The 26,406-nt window shown below is 43.7% G+C and overlaps 1 protein-coding gene across 1 annotated transcript in view; it reads right to left on the reverse strand.

The window, feature by feature from the left end:
- The window catches only part of VAV3 (vav guanine nucleotide exchange factor 3), a 230,022-nt gene that overhangs the window by 15,938 nt on the left and 187,678 nt on the right, over positions 1-26,406 (reverse strand). The window contains exons 21-24 of the mRNA XM_060232308.1: positions 20,373-20,438; positions 15,246-15,280; positions 12,662-12,778; positions 11,530-11,617 (exon numbers count right to left, since the gene is read on the reverse strand). Of these exons, the coding sequence (XP_060088291.1) occupies positions 11,530-11,617; positions 12,662-12,778; positions 15,246-15,280; positions 20,373-20,438 (306 nt within the window). The remainder of the gene's footprint in view (positions 1-11,529; positions 11,618-12,661; positions 12,779-15,245; positions 15,281-20,372; positions 20,439-26,406) is intronic.

Genomic DNA, 26,406 nt, shown 5'->3' on the forward strand with positions numbered 1-26,406 from the left:
GCAGAGAAGCATTTGCAATTCAAAGGTGTGCTCTGGCCAATGTAAATTATTTCAACAGAAACTGCTATAAATCTGCATGTGAAGATACCTTTGCACTAGCCATTTCCAACCAGTGGCTACAATCTTGTGAAAAGTAAGCACTTTAAATCCATTTAATCTCTAGTAGGAGAGATTTAAGTACCTGCTTGACACTTCAGTTGAAATCAATGGGTCTTAAAAGTGCTTAACTCAGGGGACTGGATGGTGCCTATTGCCTCCAGTTTTGAAATGCCAGTCTTCTGTTATGAACAGATATATGATCTATAGGGACTCTTATTGGCACAATAAACCTTTTACAACCTCTTCAGGAGGATTTTCCAGCACTGAAACTGTCAGAACATTGCTCATGTTTTACATTTACCTCAACAATGTAGAACAGTATCTTCCCTGTTCACTGCAATCAACCATAAAAATCGGAATACTGTGAAAGTTCATGCAGTCTGCATAGGCACCCCTCTTCCTTTAGCACTATTCAAGTTTTGATTTGCAATGGAATATACTGGGTGTCACTGGGCCAGTCAGTCTCTCTTAGCTAGACTATCTCACAGGGTTATATGAGGATAAAATGGAGGAGAGGGGAATCATGCACTTGCTGTATGACTGTTCACCTGCCTGTCTCATTAGATAGATAGATAGATAGATAGATAGATAGATAGATAGATAGATAGATAGATAGATAGATAGATAGATAGATAGATAGATAGATAGATAGATAGATAGATAGATAGATAGATAGATAGATAGATAGATAGATAGATAGATAATTTTATTTATATCCCGCCCTCCCCACCGGAGCAGGCTCAGGGCGGCTAACAACATCATTCAATTTCCCTTATACAAAAGACAAGGTTACATTAACATTAAACATTAAAAATTCTGATAAGTTTAAAATCACTTAATTAAATTGATAAAAGTGCTAATGCTAATTGTGCTTTTATAATGGCGGTAATCATTAGCAATTTCTTTCTTCGTCAGCGAAAGCCAGTCGGAAGAGGAAGGTTTTGCAGGCCCTGCGGAATTGTTCAAGGTCCCGCAGGGCCCGCATTTCCTCTGGAAGTTGGTTCCATAGGTTCGGGGCTACAGAGGAGAAGGCCCGGTTACGGGTGCATTGCAGCTTCACCTCTTTCGGTCCGGGGGTGGTCAACAAGTTTTTTCCAGCTGACCTCAGTGCTCTCTGGGGTTCGTATGGGGAGAGACAGTCCCTAAGGTAGACAGGTCCTCGACCATATAGGGCTTTAAAGGTGATGACCAGCACTTTGTAACGAATCCGGTATGTAACTGGCAGCCAGTGCAGCTCGCGCAGCCCAGGCTGTATGTGCTCCCATTTAGGGAGCCCCAACAACAGTCTGGCCGCTGCGTTCTGCACCAGCTGCAGCTTCCGGGTTCGGTACAGAGGCAGCCCCATGTAGAGGGCATTACAGTAGTCCAGTCTCGAGGTGACCGTTGCGTGAAGTACCGTTGCCAGGTCTTGGCGCTCTAGGAAGGGAGCCAACTGCCTTGCCCGCCTCAGGTGAAAAAAGGCTGACTTGGAAGTGGCTGCAATCTGGGCCTCCATTGATAAAGAAGGCTCCAGTAAGACTCCCAGACTCCTAACCCGGTGCGCCGCTTTCAGCGGCGCCCCGTCGAAGACCGGGAGAGGTATTTCCCCTTCCCGGGCGCCCCGACCCAGACAAAGGACTTCTGTCTTCGCTGGATTCAATTTCAGCCCGCTCCCCCTCAACCACATTGCCATATCCTGCAAGGCCCGGTCTAAATTTTCAGGGACGCGGCCAGGCCGGCCGTCCATCAGCAGATAGAGTTGGGTGTCATCTGCATATTGGTGGCACCCAAGTCCATATCTCCTGGCAATCTGGGCAAGAGGGCGCATATAGATATTAAATAACATTGGTGAGAGGACTGCCCCTTGAGGCACTCCACAATCCAGTGTGCGCCTCCGGGACCGCTCGCCATCAATTGCCACCCTTTGTCCCCGATCCTCGAGGAAGGAGGAGAGCCATTGTAAGGCAGACCCCCTCACCCCTATATCGGCGAGGCGGCGGGTCAGTAGCCGATGGTCGACCGTGTCGAACGCGGCCGACAGATCTAACAGCATCAGCACCGCCACACCGCCCCGATCCAGATGCCGTACTTCTCAGGGTTGTTGTGATCATAACATAAGAAAATGGGGGGATCATGTAAGGACCAGGCACTCGCCCTCTCTCTCATCCTAATCTGCCTCACAGTGTTGTTGTGAGGATAAAATGGAGTAAGAGAGAATCATGTACACTGCCCTGGGTTCCATGAAGAAATAGTTTTATTAAAAGCCACTAAATAAACTCTGTATCTGATACTTGCCTTCAGCTCATGATTCAGAATACTGGCTGAAGATTTCTAGCAAAAATGGGCTCCTGTGTTAAAACAGTGCACAGCTATATAAAACACAGGAAAATGCAATCCTCATACAATTCAACATCTTATATCACAGTGAACTTGATATGTTTTGTACAACAATAAATATAAAGCTATACGCAGTTACTCTATTAATACAAAATGTTCAAATCCTATGTCTCCAGCAGTAGCAAAGTACTGGTAAATTGCTCAATCCACATCTCAGTAAACATGTACTCTACAATAGAGTAATTGCATAAAGCCAGGGATGGTGCGTGGGAGTAAGCTAAGTAGGTGTCCGCCTCAGGCCACCGCTGCCCTCCTGCCCCATCTCCCCCCTCCATCTCGCCCCGTCCACCCACCTCCCCACCACCCGTCTACCTCCCCACGCCCGCTGAAGTCTCTCTCACTCTTCTCGCTGCCGTCGATCTCACCCCACCCGCCCATCTCCCCCTGTCCATCTCGCCACCTCTGCCCACCGCCGCCCCCTGCCTGTCCACCCACCTCTCCATGCCCGCTAAAGTCTGTCTCCCCACTGCCATCACCCGTCCGCCTCCCCCACGCCCATCCGCCCGCCTCCCTGTGCTCCCAGCTGAACGTTCATGCGGAGCATGCAGTCTGATGACATCACTTCTGGTGATGTCATCGGGCCATGGGGGGGTGGCAGAAACGGCCATGGCCTAGGGGCGCAAGATCCCCTAGCGCCGAGCCTGCATATAGCTTTATATTTACAAAACATATAAACATATAAAGTTCACTGTGATATAAGATGTTGAATTGTATGAGGAGTGCATTTTCCTGTGTTTTATATAGCTGTATTTTATATAGCTGTGCACTGAAGATTTCTAGGTCAGAAAAAGCTGCATCCTCCCTGGTCAAGGGAATATTAATAATAATATAATAATATATAATAATAATTTTTTATTTCTATCCCGCCCTCCCCGCCGGAGCGGGCTCAGGGCGGCTCACAACATAATGATACATTACATCGGTTTTACATAATAAAAACATAAAAACATAATTAAAACAGTTATAAATTATTAAAATTAACATAACAGTGTGGCGTTATAGAACATTTCCAGCAGCATAACTAGCTTTGTCACTGATTCTGTCACTAGTTGAAGGCCATCCTGAAAAGGTGGGTCTTACAGGCCCTACGAAATTGATCTAAACATTTTAGGGCCCTCACCTCCTCAGGGAGTTGGTTCCATAGCATTGGAGCGGCGATAGAGAAGGCCCGATCCCGGGTGGCCTTCAGTCTGGCCTCCCTTGGCCCAGGGATATTCAACTGGTTTTTCCCAGATGACCTCAGTGCCCTCTGGGGCTCGTGTGCCTCTTTCAATGAGTTAATTTAAGTGTCTGCTTTTCAAACATTCCTAGAAGGAACACGTATCTGCATCATCTTTTCTCATCACATCTAGTTTGGCTCCAAGTATGCAGATAACAGAAACATTCCCTGTGAATAGTTCCCATGCCTACATTGTATTTACTGAAGTCTTACGTAGAATAGTTCATGGCACTTTGTCCCTGCTATTTACAGTTGTTATATATTTGCCAAGTGAAGTGATGCTCGATTCAAGTGATGAAGTAGGGCTCTTGTCCATGAAAGCTTATACTATAATAAATCTGCTAGTCTTGAAGGTTCCTTTTTGTTTTTAAACATCAGATAACCCTTGTGATCAACAGAATCTAAGTACATGGCCAACAATAAGTTGTTTGTATCTCAAACTAGATGATGGCAGCTACATCAAAGAGACCTACATTTATATTTCAGGGCTTCAATCTGAAAAAGAAATCACAGCTTGCATGACTTCTCTCAAAATAAATGGTTGGATTTAGATTTTATATTTTTAAAGGTTTACCACCATTACGTTCTCATGTAACAGCAGGAGCAAGAATCACCCCCGAGAGTCCACCTACATTTTTCACAAATAGCAAGAACAACACCCAGAGAGTACAGTTTCTTAAATCCTCATTTTGTGCCATTTTCAAAAATTACTTGTTTCGATTTCTGGGAAGGCTATAATTTTCCAAATAGGCTAGTTATTCCACATGTCAAAATTTCTCAAATGTCCTGCTGCTAAATGCCAGATCAGTTACAGAAAAAACAGTAGCCATCCAGGATTTAATCCTAGATGAGAGGGCATGTACCTGGCATGTATCGCTGAGACTTTGCTGGGAGGAGGGGCTAACAACAGCATGTCCGGCAGGCAGGGAGGTGGTGTCAATGTCGTCTCTAAGGACTCCACCACCACCACCCCCAGCACACTGTTGCATCCAGGTCACTTCCTGTTTTAAGGCTGTGTACCTAAAGTCAGAACTGAGAGACAGGGTTAGGATTCTGTTACACCTTGCTACCTAACAGTCTCCTTACATGAGCAGAAAGAGATCATTTCAGGGGTGATGTTGAGGATCCCAAGGCTGGTTGTCCTAGAGGACTTCATGCCAAGGCTGTCAGGAGTGGCTCAGCATCTGACCGCCTCTATGACAACCATGGGCCTCTCTCTGGTAATAACTGGTCCTACACATTGTGCAAATCACACTCTTCCATTGGTATTTTGTTCCGGGTGGGATGAATGCAATCTAAGGGTGGAATAATTTATTATGGTTCTGTGGTCATAGACAGATCACTATTTGCTTAGCTTTAGATTTACAGGGATACTACAACTCTTCAGGGGTGTGGGATCTATTAAAATTATAAGCCTGGGAATCAGTTGCATCCTAATGGTTTTCTGACAGCTCTATAGGATTTTCCCGTTGAAATGGCTAGTGCTTCTAATGCCCTGGCTGACCTCTGGAATGAATGACCCAAGAGGCTGGCATGATATCTCAAGCATTAGAACCTAGGTAGCCCCTAGGTTTACTGAGGGGCTGCAGGGGATGAAAGGAGAAGCCAGATGGCTAAAAGCGACACTGGAGGAAGACCCAGGATGACTTTGATAAGACACAGACAAAAACGTACTCCGTGGAGGCGATGGTAGCAAAGGAACACCACTTTCCTTCCACCACTGTAGCTGCTGAGTGTAGGGACCAGAGCTGTTCATGGTGGTCTGAGGCTTATTGGGGTCTGGCCTTCAGGAGGAGACAGGTTGCTCGGTGACCCACTGTGATCAATTTGCTCAACACTGCAGATAAAATCTCTCATATCTGTTTTGACTGGGACTCTGCATTAGCAGTGACAGGGTCAGATAGTACTGACTTTTCCAGTTTTTTGTGATACATTTTAGTTTATTCAGTCTGAGCATGTAGACAGGATCCTCAGAAATCTGAAACCAACCACCTGCTTGTATCACCCTTGTCTTTTCTGGCTACTTAAATCTGCTGGAAGGGGCAGCAGTTAGCTGACTGGATCCAAGTGGTAGTTGATGCCTCCCTTGAATGAAGGGGTGGTCACCATAGCCTTGAAATAGACCATGGTGCATCCACTTCTAAAGAAGCCTACCTTGGACCCTGGAGATCTCATCCAGTCTCAAATGTTCCATTCTTGAACATGGTCATTGAATGGGTAGTGGTTAGACAACTTCAGGCGTTCCTGAAGGAAGCAAATTGTTTAGATCCTTTCCAGTCTGTCTTTAGACGTGGTTATGGGGCTATGACAGCCTTGGTCACATCTACATGAAACCGCTGGATAAGATCATCTGGAGATTTGGGCTGGGTTGTCACCAATATGTAGATGACACTCAACTCTACCTTGCACAGCCAGCTAATCCAAGGGGGACCATTCAAACCTTGAATAAGTGCCTAGAGACAGTTTTGGGGTGGATGCAGACTAATAAACTGATTCTTAATCACAAGATGCAAGTGCCACAGCTAGCTGTGGCCTTTCCTGAGGAGAAAAGATCTGGCCAGTGTGATGAGTGCTGTAGCTACATCTAGATTAGATTACTCAGTATCCTTCCTTTCTGCTCAATATTTTGTGTGTGTGTATATATAAAGGTAAAGGTGAAAGCACCAGTAGTTTTCGACTCGAGGGTGACGTTGCTTTCACAACATTTTCACGGCAGACTTTCTTGCCATTGCCTTCCCCAGTCATCTACACTCCCCCCCCCCCAGCAAGGCTGGGTACTCATTTTACCGACCTCGGAAGGATGGAAGGCTGAGTCAACTTGGAGCCAGCTACCTGAACCAACTTCCACTGAGATCAAACTCAGGTTGTGAGCAGAGGGCTCCGACTGCAGTACTGCAGCTTTACCACTCTGTGCCACAAGGGAGGCATCAACTACATATATATATATATATATGTATGTATGTATATGTGTATGTATGTGTGTGTTAGCTGCTTTGGTGGCCCTTATGATGGCAGGAAAGCAGGGTATAGATCCTGGAAAATAAATAAATATCCAAACAACACTTTTTTTTTCCTGGCCTTCCCTCAGTATCCCTTCCTCCTGCTCAATATTTTGTTATTTTTATGTTTCACTATGGAGTTTTGGAGTAATGGAGTTTTGATTTTGATTTAATGATGTGTTTTCTGTTGGGTTTAATGGTAAAGATGTGTTTTTATTATGCATGTTTTTATTTGTTAGTGGCCTTGCTAGCTCTTATAAGGGAAGAAAGGTGAGGTATAGATTTTATAAAATAAATATCCAAACCACACTCATTTTTACATCTAATTATTTTAAAAATTCAAGCCTGCAAGAGTAAGCCACTAGCAGTTAAAGGAACCATTGCTATTCTAGGGGTGACTATTCTAAGAAATGGAAATTCTGCAAAATTCTTGTATCGAGAGCTATTGAGTGATATGATGCAGAAATGTAGAAGGATTAGCTATCACCTAAAGGCAGGCTGAATGGAAGAAAGCAAGGTTGGAGAATTAACTCATACAGAGTCATAGTGGGCAGTTTATTCTGTGTGGATATGTTAATTTTGTTATTGTTCCATACCACATGTCTGAACCATTTGAAAATTGTTGAATACAAATATTTACATTTTGTGTGCTGTGTTACTAAAATCGGCATACTAGCTTGTCTGCTCTTTGAAAACACAACACATAAAAAGTTAAAAACTACTTTCATTGTGGTCATTATTGTATGGCATAGAGTTAAGTAGCCAGTCATTTTTGAAGGATAACGACTGTATCTGTAATTACATGCTCTAACATTCCAAATGTATGCTAATGTTCTCTGCATCAGGCATAGCATAAATTTAGCACTGAGGGATGGATTGTAGCCCACCTAAATTTCCATGACTGCAAATTTTGTCTGTTCCCCCTCCCACAGCAGACCTTCAACCCACCCATCCCCATATTCCTACGAGTTTCCCTTCAAATATGACCAAGTATTTCTGGGACATTCTGGACTACAGTGGGAGGGAGGAAGTGGGGAAGTCATATATCTACAAATGGAAGAAATTTTAGGCAGGATCCAAACAAACATCCAGAGTAAAGCTGCAACATAAGTGGCCTGCCTAATTCAAATAATGATGTTTACTTACAAAAGTACTCAGAATTTGAATGAAGGATGTATGGTAATATCAGAGAAATTGGGTACTTGTTTTGGGGGGAAAACTCTAGATTTGCATGACACAGGAAATTAATATTCTGCTCCCTACAACACAACAAATATTAAAACAATAATGGAACCAGAGTCCTTCCCTCCCAGTTTACATAATCATTTATTCTGGGTTAACAATCCTGAAAACTCACTTCAACCTCTCATTTGTTTAAATGTCCAAGGGATGATTCAGAAATCAGCAATGGGGAGGGCTGGAATGGGGAATTAATTATTATCATAATAAGCAATCATACCAATGGCCAGAGGAGTAGCATCAGTTCCTCAGAGACACAGGGAGCAATTCTAAGCAGGTCTACTCAGAAGTAAATCTCTTTTTTGTCATTGAGGCTTACCCCAGGAAAGTGTTCTGCAGCATGCAGCCACAGGATCCCAGGAAAAACCCAGGATCCAGGGCTTTTTTTGAGCAGGAACGCATAGGAATACAGTTCCGGCTGGCTTTGTGTCAGGGTGTGTGGCCTAATATGAAAATGATTCCCTGCTGGGCTTTTTCTACAAAAAGCCCTACATCTAACAATGGTGATATCAGGGGTGTGGCCTAATATGCAAATTAGTTCCTGCTAGGCTTTTTCTACCAAAAAAGCCCTGCCAGGATCACAATAGCAAGAAAACGGATGAAAGATTCTGAAATTACTTATGCATGTTGAACAGTTAGATTCGAGCCCAGTAGCACCTTAGCACCACCAAGATTTTATGGTATAAGTTTCTGGGCCAAGGAGCTTTGACTCTCAAAAGCATAAACCCCCAAAATCTTGTTGGTCTCTATTTATTTATTTGATTTATAGCCTGCCATCCCCACCGGAGCAGGCTCAGGGAGGCTCACAACAATAAAATGAAAGCAATCAATTTAAAAATTGCATTACATTAATATGACAATTTAAAATTCAATAATTAAAACAATCTGGTGCTGATATCATATGTAGTTGTTTTGCTTCTGATGGCTTCAGTATTCTTACGTTTTCTCCCACAATGACAGTAATTCTAGATCAGTTAAAGGCTAACCGGAAGAGTGTGGTTTTACAGGCGTGGAACTGGGCGAGGTCCTGCAAGGCCCTCACTTCCTCCAATAGCTGGTTCCACCAGTAGGGGGCTGCTACCAAGAAGGCCCTCTCTCTCTGGTAGATTTTAGTCTTGCCTTCCTCGTCCCAAGGACCACTAATAGGTTTTGGGATCCAGATCTAAGTGCTCTCTGGGGAACATGTGGGGAGAGACGGTCCCTAAGGTAAGCAGGTCCTTGGCCATATAGGGCTTTAAAGGTAACAACCAGCACCTTGTAGCAAATGCGGTATACTACTGGCAGCCAGTGCAGTTCCCGCAGCCCCAGCTGACGTGCTCCCACCTGGGAAGCCCCAATAGCAGCCTGGCTGCCGCGTTCTGCACTAGCTGGAGTTTCCGGGTTCGAGACAAGGGCAGCCCCAAGTAGAGGGCATTACAGTAGTCTAACCTCGAGGTGACCATTGCATGGATCACAGTTGCCAGGTCATCATGCTCAAGGAAGGGGGCCAACTGCCTCACCCGCCTAAGATGGAAAAATGCGGATTTAGTAGTGGCTATCTGGGCCTCCATTGTCAAGGCAGGCTCCAGCAGCACCCCCAAGCTTCTGACCTTGTGCGCCATTTTCAGTGGCTCACTGTAAAAACTGGTAAGGGGATTTCTAAGGTGCTACTGGACTTGAATCTAACTTTTCTACCACAGATCAACACAACTACCTCTGAAACTTATGCATGTAGTTAACACATTTTCTCGGGAAGAATAACCTTCAAATCCCGGTTATATAAATAATCCAATGAAAGAGCCAAAGGATAGGCTAAAGTACAGCAGTTAAATAGCAGAAACAAAGATCAAAACCAGCACACAGCATTTAATTGTTCTGTACTTCAAAATCACTGCATTTTGTTTTCCAAAATAAGAGTACAAAACAGTTCATTTACTGTAAACTGCTCTCTCACCAGCAATTTATTCAATATTTTCATTCCATTCAGCCATCTTTGTTTCTATATCCCCAATCAATCAAACCAAGCTTCATACTAGATAAGAATTAAATGTTAAAACATAATATTAAAAATATTTTAAAACATACCAAACCAAAGATTTAGCATTCTGGCTATACTGGATGTGACAATTTCCATGATAAAACAGGGTGAATAACTTACAGAGTGATCCTAAACAGAATTCTATCTTTCTAAGCCCTCTCACTTCAATGAACTTAGAAGGATGTTACTCTGCTCAGGATTGTACTATTAGACTTCCGTTGTCAGACATTCAGACATTACCAAGAAGAACAAAGATATCTTTGGTCACTTGTACTTCCTGTTTAACACACATCTCATCACATATCAGGAAACCGTGATTCCCACAAAAAAAATCACAGTTTAAGAAATTTACCCATACCCTGTTTATTCCAGCACCTACCAAAGATATATTTGTTTGTGAACATAAATGGCCTGTGAACTGCTTAAAATTATCATGGCTGCTGATCACCAATTCTCCTTGAATGAAACAAATCCACTAAAACACAAATTTTTGCTAGTTTCCCTGTCAACCATAACATCCATGGTTATTTATTGGTATGCATTGTATATTAATTTTCCCCCATATTCAATCATAATTAGCCTGCTGTTTCCAAGCTTAGGGCTGGTCCTCACTCTAGACACAAAGCATATTTATTGACCACATTGATCCACTGACCCTCACAGGAAAATACTGAAATCAGCAGACCATAACAACTGTTGCTACTTCTCAAGTACACACCAAGACTCAGCTATGGATACCACTATCTACTGTCAAACATAAACCTGCACAAGAGGTTGGCTGGACACACTCAGCAAAGCAAACCTTTTAACTGATTTGTAATGGAAGCACACAGCAATGGCAAATAATGGTCCCAGCCAAATAACTTCCTAAATGGATGTAATGTAAATGTTGCTATTGTCTATTTGTCCATCACATTTTTAAACTGCTACTCCTCTGATAGCCTCAGGTTTGCCTGTCCTCCGCTTTGTCTTCACAGCAATCCTGTCATGCAAGTTAGACTGAAAGACAACAACAGATCCAAAGTCACCCAAATAGCTGAAATGTAGACTGGAAATTTAAACTCATGTCTCCCAACTTCTAGCCAACACTCTAACTATTACACCATGCTGGCTTAGAGCATAATTTTTAACACATCCATTCAGAAACATCACAAATGGAACTTGTGCAGAATTTTGAAGTTTCTATGTTGTTAATGCATGCAGAATACACTCCAGGCAAGACTTGGCAGCTGCAGTAAGGGGCAGGATCATATGAAGAGAAGAATTCTTTTCACTGGCATTATTCCAGACTCACCTGGAAATACATGGTAATATACAATTGCATTTGCATTATTAGCACAATGCCAAAACTAATGGAATGCCATCTTCCATTAGTTGCCAGTCACTGTATTAAAGGATAAACAAATTCTTTGAAACCATCTTGAGTTAAAGCATCTGCTATAAGCAAGAATGGTAAAATGCAGTGTAACTGTATCTACCATTGTTCAACTATTTTTCCCACAGATCCAAACACTCAGACATCAACACAAGTAATTAGATGCACATTTGGCAAGGGAAATAAAATCTAAACTGATGCTTACCATTAAACTTTTAAATTTTCTATTTTCTGCAATGTGAAAAAAGCCATCTCGTGTTAAAATCTTGATGTGCTTCACTTCATTATTGTACCTATAGGCAATGAATAGCTTATGAATATAAATGTGTTCTTAATCAGCAGAGATCAATAATTACTTGAGGGCATGCCCTACTCGTACACAAATAAATTCTTAAGACAAAACGTATATCCATGCCAATACATGGTTGACACCTAATTAACAAAACACATTTATTATGGTCTAGCAGAAGACGCAGGCTTAATTCAGATTTTCAAGAAGCCTTTCAGCAAGATCTAATTATGGGATCCCACACTACTGCTTGCATGCAAATTTATGTTGAGAATCACCTTTGAAACAAAATCAGATCCCCTTCAATAATTTGTATTGACAAAACAGACTAGAAACTTTTTAAAAATTAAAATTCTGTTAGACACTTTACAGCTGGTTCCAATTTACATTCAAGACCATGAAAAGATTCTGTTTGACTTCAATTCATAGCCAAATCAATTCTAAACATTTTCTAGTTAAAATGCAAATAGACCAATACATCAACTTATGCTAACTAGCATAAAGTCATTTGTGCCCCAAGCCACAGGCCCATTAATGCACTAAACACTTATGGATCTCCCATCCCACCCACACTTTCCTTAAACAGATTTCTAGGAGAAGAGGGAAAGGGCATGCATGAACTATATTTCCCCTCTTTAAAGGAAGTGAAAGCATGGGAACATCATAAAAACAATAGAGAATATTAACACTGGTTCTGAACATGTAGTTCTTCAGTCTACGATATATTCTGAACATCTAGCTCTTTAGTCTAGGACAAAACAGAAAAGCTCAGTGCCCAGGTACAAGAAAAGTTTCATCCCTGCACAGTCAGGGAATGATCTATGAAAAGATTCATTTCTGCACATGGACTAATTCTTGCTGGATTTGGGTACAATGTTTTCAAAAAGGACGTAACTGCCCCAGCCAGCTAGACTAATAAGCACATTAACAGATAGAATGTATATATTAAATATATAAGCAAAGCTGACATTTGGAATGTTTCATATGCAGGTTCTCACTTAAAGCATGACAATAATGAAATCTGGGGAGAAATTTACATTTCACTTACTTAATGCTAATGGCGTATTCTCCCGACTCTTTAGTCCTATACCGCACAAGATAAGTGCTATTTATCCGGTTAATAAGTTCAGTCTCTGCTTGCAATCTTTCCATTGCTCCTGCATACCTGCAATGAAGGGAGATAAATATTAACCACACTTTCTATCAAGATGAACATGGAAGTTAAGTGCCAGAGAAAAGTTTGGCAGTGATATTTTATTTCCTTTTTTCTGAACAGCAGTCTCCAGCATTATTATGACAATAAGCTGTTTGGTAAGGTAGTTTGTGATTCGTGGGGGAAAGTCACATTGTTAATGTGCAATCCATTGTACATTTGTTGACTGTGACTGTGCAATCGACCAATACAAACATGACCAATGTTCCGTCTAAGCTGCAGAGTCTTGTGAGCAAAAAATCTACTTCATGAGCTACTAACATTAAAATTGTAAGCTACTGGCATTAAAGTTGTGAGCTACTGCATAAATTAGTGTGCTCTGGGTTCATCCTTCCTGAGATAAGACCAAAAAAGTGAGCTAGAGGCTAAAAATCTGTGAGCTAGCTCACACTAACTGAGCTTAGAGGGAACACTGAACACGGTCATCCTTACACTTCTAATAATCATATGCAGTAACCTTGGACAGAGACTTCTAGATCATACCTGGATGTGAATGTGTAAACAAACCCCATTCCAATCTGTTGGTTATCACCTACCAAACCTAAAGGTAATGCTGAGAAGTGCATTTGCAGGTCCACAATCAAGCAAATGTACTTCTTAACCTCAGCTTTAGATTTCGGGATACAGTAATCAACAGATAAGCATTGGATTTGTTTACATACATATCCAGATATGATCTAGTAGTCTATGTCTAGTCACTGCACATGATGGAATCAAAACTCCAACAAGAGACAGCAGGCAAGAACCATGTTCCATGCATTCTGCTTCTAATCTAACAAGGCTATGCTTTTCTATAGTCAATTGGAGCAATAGTACCTCGCCTGTTAGAACAGACAAGGAATGTTTAAACTTTTTTTTTGTAGAATACTCTCAATTTCCATTTTAACCAATATCACAAATCATTCTTATGACTGCACACAACAGCATGACTTAAAGAACCAAGAAATAATTTAGGGGTCCTGCAAGGCTTTGGAGATATTTTCTTCTATCAGTCTTTAGGGAAGATTCTATGTTATTTCTGCATCTACCAGCCAAGGCAGAGATGTACCAAAATCCCCTTTTCCCAGAGGTCACCTGCTGCATCTTTGAATTATGACTCTGTACCTGCTTCTTTCCAATCTGTGTATGAGAGAGAGTGAAGCATTCTTCCAATTTTCATTCAAAAAACAATGTGTGACAGCTATCAAAAGCTGGGAAAACACTATATTGCATGTGGTCAGGCTGATTTATCACCATCATTATCCTGGAAAGCTAGAGTGTGATTTCACTTAAAAGGTAAAGGTAGTTCACTGTGCAAGCACTGACTCACTACTGACCCATGGGGTGACATCACATTACGATGTTTTCTTAGCAGACTTTTTATGGGATGGTTTACCATTGCCTTCCCCAGTCATCTATGCTTACAGCTGAGCAATTCAGGGAGGTAAACAAAAACAGAGTTCTTAAAAAGAGCCCTTAACATGACTAAAGATCAAGAGACACATGACCACTTCCCATCCTTCTCCCAAAATCTTTCATCCACAGATTGAAAGCACAGAGAATGTGGAAAGAGAGTGCACACTTATTGTACACAGAGAAAGGGAGTGATTGGGAATCATGAGCTGGGATGTGGGAAAGAACAGTGGCCTGATGTGAAAGGAGGAAGCAGGTATCAAGGGTTGGAAGTTCTCTCTTTCTCTCACTTTCTATGTGCCAAACTACATAAGACATTTTAACAAGCCAGGTCTGAAACTCCTAGACCTCACTTGCTTTCCCTACAACAGCAGCAGGAAATGTCAAAACTCTGTAGGAGTCTGATTCAGGTTGAGACCATGGCACAAATGAAGGAGGGCTACCCACATTTTTTTTTTTTTAAAGGCCATTCCCCACAGCTGCTGTGTGGTGGCAGGGAAAGCCAGTGCAGTCTGGGTCTCATGTAGACTGTGGTGGCTCTCAGATTTCAGCATAAGGCTGTTAAGGCTTCAGAGCTTTAGCCATATCTTTTATATTGTATCACTTCACTGACCACAGGGATACACATTTATGTGCATACACAGGGTGAGGTCCAGCCAGCTTCTTCATACAGACTTGCATTATTTTCCTTCTTATTACAGTCCCCAACTTACTTGCAGGTCTTATAATACCCAGTAAAGCCTTTTTGATGGCAAAGGGAACCCCTCCTCCTCCCTTTTTCGCCGGCAAAAAAAACTGGTTGGATCCAACTCGTTACAAATATTAAACATGTGAAGCCTGATACACCTAAAAAATATTGTTAGTGTATACATTCAATATTTTTTGCTTGCATTACAACAAAATACCTTGTGCTAAAGACTAGAAAGGTTAAACTGCAACAAATTAGATTACTGTTAATGCCAGGATATTTTCTCTCAGACTATTTATTTAAACTTTCTCACTTCCCAAACGGTTTTCAGGCACTCACCATGGTTGAGAAGAGTAGTCAACTGGTTTAGGAACCTATGATTTGAAAACATAAATTAGTGAAAAATATTTCTAGCTTTCCAAATAAACTTGGGTTAGTTTACTGCTCTAAGATATGCACAAAAATATACAGCTAGTTGAAGTAACTGGATCATTATGTCTTAAAAAAAATAAATTTCTAAAACACTCTTCATTATTAATTTTTTTTAAAGGTCACATTTTACAATCTTGTTTAAGCCATTTAAAATCCAGTAGAAAGTTGCCTAAATTAGCAGCAGATCTGCCCCCCCCCCCTTCATCCCATAAAAATGTATATGTACTGGTGCTTATGTATGCACCATGTCTAGGGTTGCCACATCCCATCTGGCCACCACTGCAGGATGAGGGCTAGAGTTGCCAGATCCAGGCTGAGAAGCTCCTGAAAATTTGGGATGGAGCCTGGGGAGGACAGGCACCTCAGTGGGGTACAATGCCACTCCAAAATATCCATTTTCTCCGGGGGAACTGATCTCTGTAGTCTGGAGATGAGCTATAATTCCAGAGGATCCCCAAGTCCCACGCTGGCATCCCTAAACCATGTTAAACACTCAAAGCTGGAAGTAGCTGTATGGTAGATGCAAAACTATCGCTATAAAAAAAAATCCACAGAACTTTGTGTTCATTCTTTTCTGAAAACAGGCAAATTCACATGACACACTGTGCTTCAACTCAGGACAGACTCCACACAAAAAAGCCTTCCCAAGAACCAAGGGGAAACTGCTCCATGTGAAGGACTGTGCTTTCCTGAAGTACATTCAGACTGAAAGTGCCCCTCCTAGGAACTTCTATACAATTAGCATTTCCCCCCCCCACTGTGGATCCTAGTGTATAGCTGGAAGGTATAAGAAAAAACACATTTGCAGAACTCAAACTAGTAGCCAATGCCTGGACGAGACTCCTTGATGGAACCTTAAGTATGCCACCTTGAGTTCCATAATGGGAGAAAAGTTGGATATTACCGTACTATAATAAATAAAACTCATGTTTTATTTATTATGGTAGAGCATATATACTTTCAGGCAAGGTGCATATATGGAAGTATTTCCTCATTGCCAATGGTTCCTTGACACCCACAACCTCACAGGTTTCCTATTTTAATCTAGGGCATGAGCAGAGACACTGCTTTGCCACACATGCCTCTTCTAAAACAGAAGAGCCTGTAGCATTTAGACAGGCTTCTGTCAGCCTCTTTTATTCCCCTTTCCCCTGCCAAACAGATACTGTACAGTTTGCATCAAGATGTGGTTGGATCTAAGTAAATTACAACACAAGTCTACGCCCTTCTTCCCCTTAAGTTCACACATGGGGCATACAAATAGGAAATAAAGATGTGTTGTATTGTGTCACATTTTACAAGGTAAATCAAGGTGTCGTCACTAAACAATAGCACATGAGATGGCCTTCAGCTGTACCTTTTTTCCCTTTTAATACAGCAACAATACTACATCATACAATAGATGATAAAATGAATTACACATTTTCACATGATACCTAAAAATAATTCTAATAACAATGAAGCTGAAAGTCAGCCAGTGAATCTAAGCTTTTATTTATAGAACTCAGAAGTGTGTTGCTGCCATACTGAGGAGAAAAAAGCTTACATTTGATGAAACACTGAACTATAGATATTCCAAAGCTCAGCCATTTTTCATTCAGTATTTACTCTTTGTGCCTTTTGATGTATGTATTTTATGCTGTTTCTGGACACTTTTATATGGGCAAGTTGTAGAGGCTGTTATCTAATAATAATAGTAAATGTTATGGTGCCTTGAAGATTTGATAGATGTTTCAGTGTCTCCAACTGTATCATTTTTCATAACAGAATCTTTATATTTTGCCCTTCCAAGTGAACAGTAGTGAAGCATCAATTTATCTTTTCAGTAATACTTTGCCTCTAATATTCCAGAATTATGTTTATTCATACTTGCAAATTCATGCAAATTCATCAACCTCATTCTTGCTAACACCAACCTTTTACAAAAGGCCCCAACACTGCCCTGAAACTATGGCATTGTTTTTAGGGCTTTTCAGATGTGTTAGGGGTCGTTGGGGGGTTTCACACACAAAAAAAGATGGACGACTGTCACACATGACAATTTACACATGGTTTTTGTACATTTTCCCTATCAGAAACCACTAAAGTATCAACTTTAGAAGGGGCAAAAAAGCTGCATGGTCACAACCGCTAGCTACAAACTGACTATTTATACATTAGGATGGTGATTGGATCCATTCAGTACTGCAAAACACTCCCCCCCCCACCCCAGGAAAAACATGGAAGCAAGAAACCTCACTTAATGCACCCCAAAACAATAAATCTATGACAGATTTTGTGAGCTGTATTATGGTGCCTCAGTTGTGACAAGAATGGGGTTTCCCAAACTCTGGAGTCACTTCTTTCTCTAAAATGGGGTATTTTAATTTTCTTTCCAGTACAGATTCCCTTAGTGAACTTGATTGATAAATGTAGTTTATCCTTTGGATCCAATCAATTAATCCCACAGTATACTAAGAAGCAACTACTCCCAACAGATTGGTTTAATGTTTGGAAGTTTGTTGTTAAACTTTCCATTGCATCATGCAGCTTGGCTCTCTGTTACTCAAGGCAGATGCAACTATTTGTAAAAATCTTTCTGTAGCATAATTCCTGCCTCTATATTCCATGAAGCAAAGGGGAATAATGGGTAGACAATTTTTTTACTTAATGCAGAGGGCAGGACACCAGGCCTGTAGCTGCGAGGGGTCCTGTGGGGGCACAGCCCCCGACTTCTGAGCGAGGCCTCCTAACTCGGAACCCCCAACCAGCCCCTGAAGCTTCTGTCATGGTTCCTGGGGCTGCCACAAGCCCGACAAGTGATTCGGGAAGTGGAGAGGTTGATGGCGGGGGCCAGGGGCAGAAGCAGTCCTGGCCTCTTGCTAGAGTTAAAGGACCCGCCAATCAGCTGTTTCGTGGGCCCTTTAACTCCCAGGGGGAGCTGGGGGCTGCTGCCACAGGCACAAAGGGGGAGGGGCGGCAGCGACGCACCTGACCTGTGGCACATCAGGATTTATTTTTTTTACTTCATGTAAGCCCCCCCACACACACACAAACGATGAACAGGGACAGGCGCATCCGCAGCCCAGCCACCCAGCCTGCAGAGTCTCGCCACACCCTTTCCCCCTCTCCTCTGGCAGCTGGAGCAACTCCACCATATGAGGGGTTAAATTTTGTGGTCACCGCCCACCAGCCACCTTGGCAGCCGCTCTGCCTTCTCCCCTGAACAAGGTTGCTGAAGCACCACCACGACCTGCCTCTCTCTGCCCCATCTCGTCCTTAGTTCATCTCCCACCCCGTCCCTTCTCCTCCAGAGAAACCCCTTCCTTTCCCCTTCTCTCCTGCTGCTCTTTAGAACTGTCCTGTTCGGTTTGGTCTCATCTCCTGGTTAGGGACTCCTTTACTCACTCTGGGGCTTTCCTTTCCTCTCCTGTCCTTCGTGCAGGAGTTGTGCCTTGCAAAGGAGAGAGAGGCAGCTACTCCCTTCCCTTCTCCTTCACCACTTCCTCCTCCTGACGCCCCGACCTACCGGTAAGGAAGGACCACCCTCCACCTCTCTCTCCTCTTTCTGTTTCCGTTCCTTCCATCTCTCCTTTCCTTCATTTCACTTCTCTCCCCTCCCTTTTCTTTCTCTCCTTTCCTTCCTGGCTCTTCTTTCCTTCATTTCACTTCTCTCTCCCCCTCCCCCCTCTTCTCTTTCTCTATGTATGTTTCCTTTCCTTCCTTTCTCTCCTTTTCTTCCTTCCTACAAAATCCCATATGTTAGGCAAAGGATGATTGTGTGGCTCCTGTTTTGGTGTATTCAACTTCCTGTACAAAGCCCCTTGCATTGAGATGATTATTCTTGCTTCTACTCCTGCCCTTGATTCATCAACTTCCTGTGCATCAACTTCTTTTGCAAGGGGGGGGGGGGAGAGAAGATGAGGAGGGGAAATGTTTATCCAACTACTGTGTGTTTTGGTGGAGGGGGGCAATTGCTCTGGTATGTTAGCTTCTTGTGCACTGTGCAAAATCGTTTGTACTTGGGGCAGGGTGTGGTGTGTGTGTGTGTGTGTGTGTGTGTGTGAGCAACTGAGGATGGTAAGCCATGCTTCTGCTCATTTCTTAGTGTATCTGCTTCCTGCGCAGAGCCTCTTGTGGTGGGAAAGGAGTTTTTACTCCCCCTCTCAAAAATATGTAGATCCGGCCCTGCTGCTTCTGCCCCTGGCCTAAAAGCAATTTGGTGTTGGGGGGAGGGGCAGCGGCAGAGAGGGTGGGGGAGCGACTAGAGGGAAGGTCATGTGGGGCATCAGTGCCCCCCTGAAAAATATAAATGCCCCCTGACCTTCCAAATCCCGGCTACGACTCTGCAGGGCACCCATTGACTTTTCAAGTCCCTACCCAGCTGTTTGATTCTATGAACTTTATACAAGATCAGCTATTCACACAGAGCTTTGCTTGCACTCAAAATTATTAAAGCATACACTCCAAACTAATTTTCTTGTGAGCAATTTCAAATATTCTGGGATTATGCATACCTTTGTGATAGAAGAAGGGGAAGAAAATCAGAGCACGTAGGCATATGATAAAATAGGCTGAGCAGTTTGATTTTATAGCTTTTTCTGGTTTTCACAGGTGCATTTCTGAACCCATTATTATGGTCTAATCTCTCTCTATAACCCAGGCTGACTGGGGAATATATTAGAAAAGGAAGCAGGCTCTCCTCACTGTACAGAAATCAACAGCTTTACTGCACAACTCATTTGTTGCAGTCTTTAAGTGCATTTTATTTGAAAACTAGTTAGACAATTTAACTTACTAAATTCTTATGAGCTAAAACCATCTCTTATGCAGGTTTCTGTTAGACTTCCCATTTTAATTTAAACCCAATAACCGAACACATAACATTGTTACACTTTCAAATAATGTTGTACACAAAATAGCAACACAAAAAAATAATATAAATTCCACTAGGCAGGATTAATAAAAAATCTTGGCAAGAACTAGGCACGCTCACCACAAACATTTTTGTAAAAACAATTACATTGACAAACACAGTTATGCAGTTCTACTTACACATGGGCAAGGTTTTACTGCATCACTTGGAAAGAAACCAAGCTCCCCTGTCACTAGATTTCTACCCTAAAAGAGGAAAGAGGATCCCATTAGAAGAGAACACACAAGGAACTCCAAACACATTACTAATACAAATCTTTGTATAACCAGAGGTAAATTATCAAATTTTGTTCAACAATCTGTTTGTTGTGAATGCCTACATAGATTTGAGTGATCTCACAGATAACTGAAGAGTATAGACTGTTGACCACAGAAGGGTTTTAGGTGCATAACAGCAGGTCTGGAAGTGCTTAAATCTTTTCTCACTGTCTGCTTACACTAAGTAAAAATGATTGCACTGCTACTACTACCCCTACTATCTTTTCTGCATTGTGTAAGACATAGCACTAGCATTTCTTCTGACACAATTTCAGTTCTCGGTTAGTGGATAACATCAAACTGATGTAATTTTTTCTACTCCTTTGGAAGCGTTAGGCTAATGAGACTTAGGCTCCTGCTCCTTAGTAGGGGAGTATGAAAATCAAGGCCTCTCCTTCCAGGCAGTGCTGCAATCAGCGTTGCAATCAGTGACTGAATGAATTGTCCACCAGTTATGCCCTTTACAAGCAATGGGAAGGCAGAAAAGAGAGATGGTTAGAGCAGGTGAAATGTAGAACTTCCCCTTCCCACTTTGCAGGAAAAGTTGGGCACTCTCTACCTAGCTAGAAGAATCACCCATCTCTAAGTGCCAGATATTCCTTCCTTCGTCCTGTGATAGCTCTGGGTAACTTCCACCTAATGCCCTCATTTTCCAATGGGAAGAGAAATTGCATAAAGACATTGCTGCCCATTTGGGCATGAAGCTCTTCTGTTTCCCCAGAAAACACTCCATTCCTATGCTAACCATGAAGGGCCCAAGACCCAAGTCCTATCTAATAAGCATTGAGAAGTGACAATAAATGGAAGTAGGGAGGAAACACAGAAAAAAACAGAAGGAACTAAAAGCTTCTAGTAGGTCAAGTTTGAGCTCTTCAGAGCTTAGCTATAGCTTGCTTCCATGCCTCTAGAAAGAACAGATCTCGAAGTGCTACCTCATCACAAAAAAGCTTGTGCTGCCTCAAGAGATGTAAGGAAACTCAGAGATTAAGAAATTTCTTCCCAACAGCTAGGAAAACTAACAGCATTACACTATTGAACTCTCCACAATATGCTACTTCTCTTTATTCAGGAACTGTTCGATGCAAAGAAGCATTTCACCTCGCCCCCCCCTCGCTTCCTCCTGCTCCTTACTCCTGCTCCCTCCACCTTCGCTCGCCTTCCCCTCCATTTGTCCCGCCCCCACCGACGGACGTGGTCTGAAGCGGCGGATCCAACGGCTTGGTTATTTCCCAGCGGAGAGGCCCTGTACGGGTCCCAGGGGAACCCAAGAGCCTGCCGGCCACAAGAGGAGAGGAATATGCTCAATTACCGACTGCACTGGTATCTGCATTCTGCCAACATTCTATCAACCGCACTTTACCAGCTGCACGTATTAACTGCACTGACTTCTGCACTTTATCAACATCTAAGACTGAATACGATTTTAAATCCTACAACCCAGAGACAATATATACTGCCACCCCTAAGGACTAGAACTTGAGTTAAATGACTGCTAGCTGCTAATGGAATTTACTAAAGATATTTATTAATTAATTTATTGGATTTTTTAGCCAAATAATTAGTGATTGATTCCTACAATATATTTATATATATCAATTTATATGTAATTATATTTATAATTTCAGCACATCAATTGGTAAGGGGGAGGGATGGTCTGTTTATTAATGGTGCTGAAATTGATCAATTTAATATTATACTAGTTAATTGGAAGGGAAATTGAGTGGACTACTAAATTAATTACTTATGATAATTGGTTAACTGGCAGCAAGTATTGGAAGAACAGACAGGGGAGGATAGAGTGAAAGCCAGGTGAGGATAATTGGGAACAACTGTGAGGAGTATACTGCGAGCCCACTCCAAGTGAGTGTAGATGTTGGCCCAGGGGATTCCAGTGCTCCTGGGGAGGGGAAGATATGACGGTGGGAATAGACAATTATATAAGGGAAGGAGACAGAGACAAACCAGTGCTCGGCCACCTTCCAGTCTATTGCCCATCCCAACGGTGGCAGGTAGTGGGCCTAAGAGGAAATGCTCGTCTCCGTCACTGGTGTTATGCAACGCCAGGTCCATCAATAACAAGACCTCAACCCTTAAGGAGTTCCTGCTTAGGCAGGACGTGGACCTGGCTTGCATGACCGAGACCTGGGTGCGGGAAGGAGAGACAGTAGCTCTCTCCCAGATGACCTCCCCAGGTTACTCGGTCTTTCACCAGTCACGGAGTAACGGGCGGGGGGGAGGGGTGGCATTGCTCATACGGGAGGCTTACTCCTTTAGGGCTCTCCCGGCCCCAAAGATCGATGGCATCGAGTGTGTCGGTCTGTGGTGGGATGTTGGGGAGGGGTTGGCGATCTGGCTGGTGTACCATCCGCCTAACGCACCAGCCAGCGCCTTACCATCACTATTGGAGGCAGTGGCGGGCTGGGCATTGGAGAGCCCGGGACTTATGGTCCTGGGTGACTTCAATGTCCATGTCGACGACACGGCCTCCACTCAGGCGATGGACCTAGTGTCTTCCATGGCGACACTAGGACTCTCTCAATTTGTTACAACACCCACGCATCAGGCCGGACACACACTAGACTTGATCTTTGCGTCTGGGATTTTGGTGAACGATATCGCAGATGAAGCGGTCCCATGGTCGGATCACCTAGCCCTTAAGGCCCGTATGGAGATGCCGCCCCAACCCTGTATGGGCGGAGAGCCTATTTTGGCTCGCCCTCGGGGCCTGATGGACCCGGAACGGTTCCAAACGGCCCTGAGGGACCCTTGGCCCACTGGCGATTCCCTCGATGACCTGGTGGAAGTCTGGCAAGATCAGCTATCCAGGGTCATCGACGAAATCGCACCCCGGCGCCCTCTGCGCCCTCGTATGAAGCTGGCTCCATGGTATACCTTGGAGCTACGCCAGCTGAAGCAAGGGCTCAGACGACTAGAGAGGCGGTGGAGGCATACTCGGGACGAAGTGACGAGAACATCCTATAGAACGTTTATGAAGTCATATGAGATGGCAGTCAAGGCTGCAAAGAAACAATACTTTGCAGCCAAGATTGCATCTGCAAATTCGCGCCCAGCACAATTGTTTAGGGTAATTGGCGATCTTATAACACTGCCACAAGGCAAACCAAACGTTAGAGAATTGGAGATAGGCTGTGAGGCATTTGCGAAATATTTTGCAGATAAAATCTCATCACTCCGCCAAGACCTACCTATCACATTAGATACAGTAAGTCAGACTGAGGCTCCGCGCCTGTCTTCGGATTTACTGCTGGACCACTTCGACCCACTCAGCCTGGAAGAAGTTGATGGAATTCTCTCCGCTGCTCGCCCAACAACATGTGATCTGGACCCTTGCCCCTCCTGGCTGATTAAATCTTGCCAGAGGGAGCTTAGATGTCCTCTACGGGACATCATAAATAGATCCCTCTTAGAGGGGCGTTTTCCAACGCCTCTGAAAGAGGCCTTGGTCCGCCCCCTCTTGAAAAAATCAACAGCAGACCCGGCCGAATTGGCGAACTATCGACCGGTGTCTAACTTACCATTTTTAGGTAAAATCATCGAGAGAGCAGTGGCGTTGCAGCTACAGAGATTTCTAGATGACGCTTCTATCCTAGACCCGTGCCAGTCTGGCTTCCGACCGGGCCACGGGACGGAGACGGTCTTGGTCGCCTTGGCAGATGACCTCCAACGGCAACTGGATCGAGGCGGTGTAGCAGTGCTGATGTTATTAGATCTGTCGGCTGCATTTGATACGGTCGACCATCGGCTACTGATCCACCGCCTCGCCGACATTGGGGTTAAGGGGTCTGCTTTACAATGGCTCTCCTCTTTCCTCATGGGTCGGGGACAAAGGGTGGCGATCGGGGGTGAACGATCCCAGAGGCGCACACTAGATTGTGGGGTGCCTCAGGGAGCAGTCCTCTCCCCGATGTTATTTAACATCTATATGCGCCCCCTTGCCCAGATTGCCAGGAGGTTTGGGCTGGGTTGCCACCAATATGCGGATGACACCCAGCTCTATCTGCTAATGGACGGCCGGCCCGCCTCCCCCCCGGAAGACCTGGATCGGGCGTTACAGGCTATCGCAACGTGGCTTAGACTGAGTGGGCTGAAGCTGAATCCGGCAAAGACAGAGGTTCTCTGTGTGGGTCGCGGCGCTCCAGGGAGGGAAATATCCCTCCCGACCTTCGATGGTGTGCAGCTAAAGGCGGCGCAGCAGGTGAAGAGTCTGGGTGTTTTACTGGAGCCTTCATTATCAATGGAGGCCCAGATAACAGCCACTGCCAAGTCAGCTTTCTTCCATCTGAGGCGGGCAAAGCAGTTGGCCCCTTTCCTGGAGCGTCGGGACCTAGCAACGGTGATCCATGCGACGGTCACCTCACGATTGGACTACTGTAACGCCCTCTACATGGGGCTGCCTCTGTGCCGGACCCGGAAGTTACAGCTAGTGCAGAACGCGGCGGCCAGGCTGTTACTTGGTCTCCCAAGATGGGAACATGTACGGCCGGGGCTACGCGAACTGCACTGGTTACCGATTGTATACCGGGTCCAGTACAAAGTGCTGGTTATCACCTTTAAAGCCCTATATGGCCGAGGACCAGCCTACCTGAGGGACCGTCTCTCCCCGTATGAACCCCAGAGAGCACTGAGGTCAGTAGGAAAGAACAGACTGACTACCCCTGGGCCAAGACAAATTAAACTACAGAATACTCGCTCTCGGGCCTTTTCGGCCGCAGCCCCACATCTCTGGAACCAACTCCCAGAGGAGGTGCGGGCCCTGCGGAACCTTGATCAGTTCCGCAGGGCCTGCAAGACCACCCTTTTTAAATTAGCTTATGAATAACTGAAAATCCGCCATCAGCATCAACTAGAAGAGTGTCAAGGATAGCGTCATAAAATGTTTTAGTTAATTGTTTTAATTCAGGCTTTTAAGGTTAGTTTAATGTTAATTTAATGTTTCTAGTGTAACTGTTTTATTGTTGGTGCACCATTGGTCACCGTATTGTTAGCCGCCCTGAGCCTGCTTCGGCGGGGGAGGGCGGGGTACAAATAAAAATTTATTATTATTATTATTATTATTATTATTATTATTATTATTATTATTATTATTTTGAGCAGGAATGCACAGGAATTCCAATTCCAGCTGGCTTGGCATCAGGGGGTGTGGCCTAATGTGCAAATGAGTTCCTGCTGGGCTTCTTCTTTTAAAAAAGTCCTGAGTGAAACAATGATGATATCAGGAGTGTGGTCTAATATGCAAATAAGCTCCTGCTGGGCTTTTTCTACAAAAAAAAGCCCTGCAAATAAGTATTTGCATACAAACAAATACCTGAGCCAATCTGGTGTAGTGGCTAAGAGCAGAAGTCTCTAATGTGGAGAGCCAAGTTTGATTTCCCATCCCTCCACATGAAGCCAGAGGGGGAAGGCAATTGTAAACCACTTTGAGCCTCCTTTGGGTAGTGAAAAACAGAATATAAAAACAAACTCTTCTATTTTAAAAAAGAGACGAACTCTCACTTGTATTTTCAAACAGCATGTTCCTATAAGGTCTTGCAGTGGAAAAGCTGCAGTACTGCAGTCTGAGCTCTCTGCTCACGACCTGAGTTTGATCCTGGCGGAAGTTGGTTTCAGGTAGCCGGCTCAGGTTGACTCAGCCTTCCATCCTTCCAAGGTCAGTAAAATGAGTACCCAGCTTGCTGGGGGGAAAGTGTAGATGACTAGGGAAGGCAATGGCAAACCACTCCTTAAAAAGTCTGCCATAGAAACAACGTCACCCCAGAGTCGGAAACGACTGGTGCTTGCACAGGGGACTACCTTTACCTTTATAAGGACTTTATAACATTATTTGCTGATCAGTCTTTCCTGAGTTCCTTTTGCCAAGGGAATGCTCCCCAGAATG

Source organism: Heteronotia binoei, chromosome 2 (genome assembly GCF_032191835.1).
Source record: "Heteronotia binoei isolate CCM8104 ecotype False Entrance Well chromosome 2, APGP_CSIRO_Hbin_v1, whole genome shotgun sequence".
Lineage (NCBI taxonomy): Eukaryota > Metazoa > Chordata > Lepidosauria > Squamata > Gekkonidae > Heteronotia > Heteronotia binoei.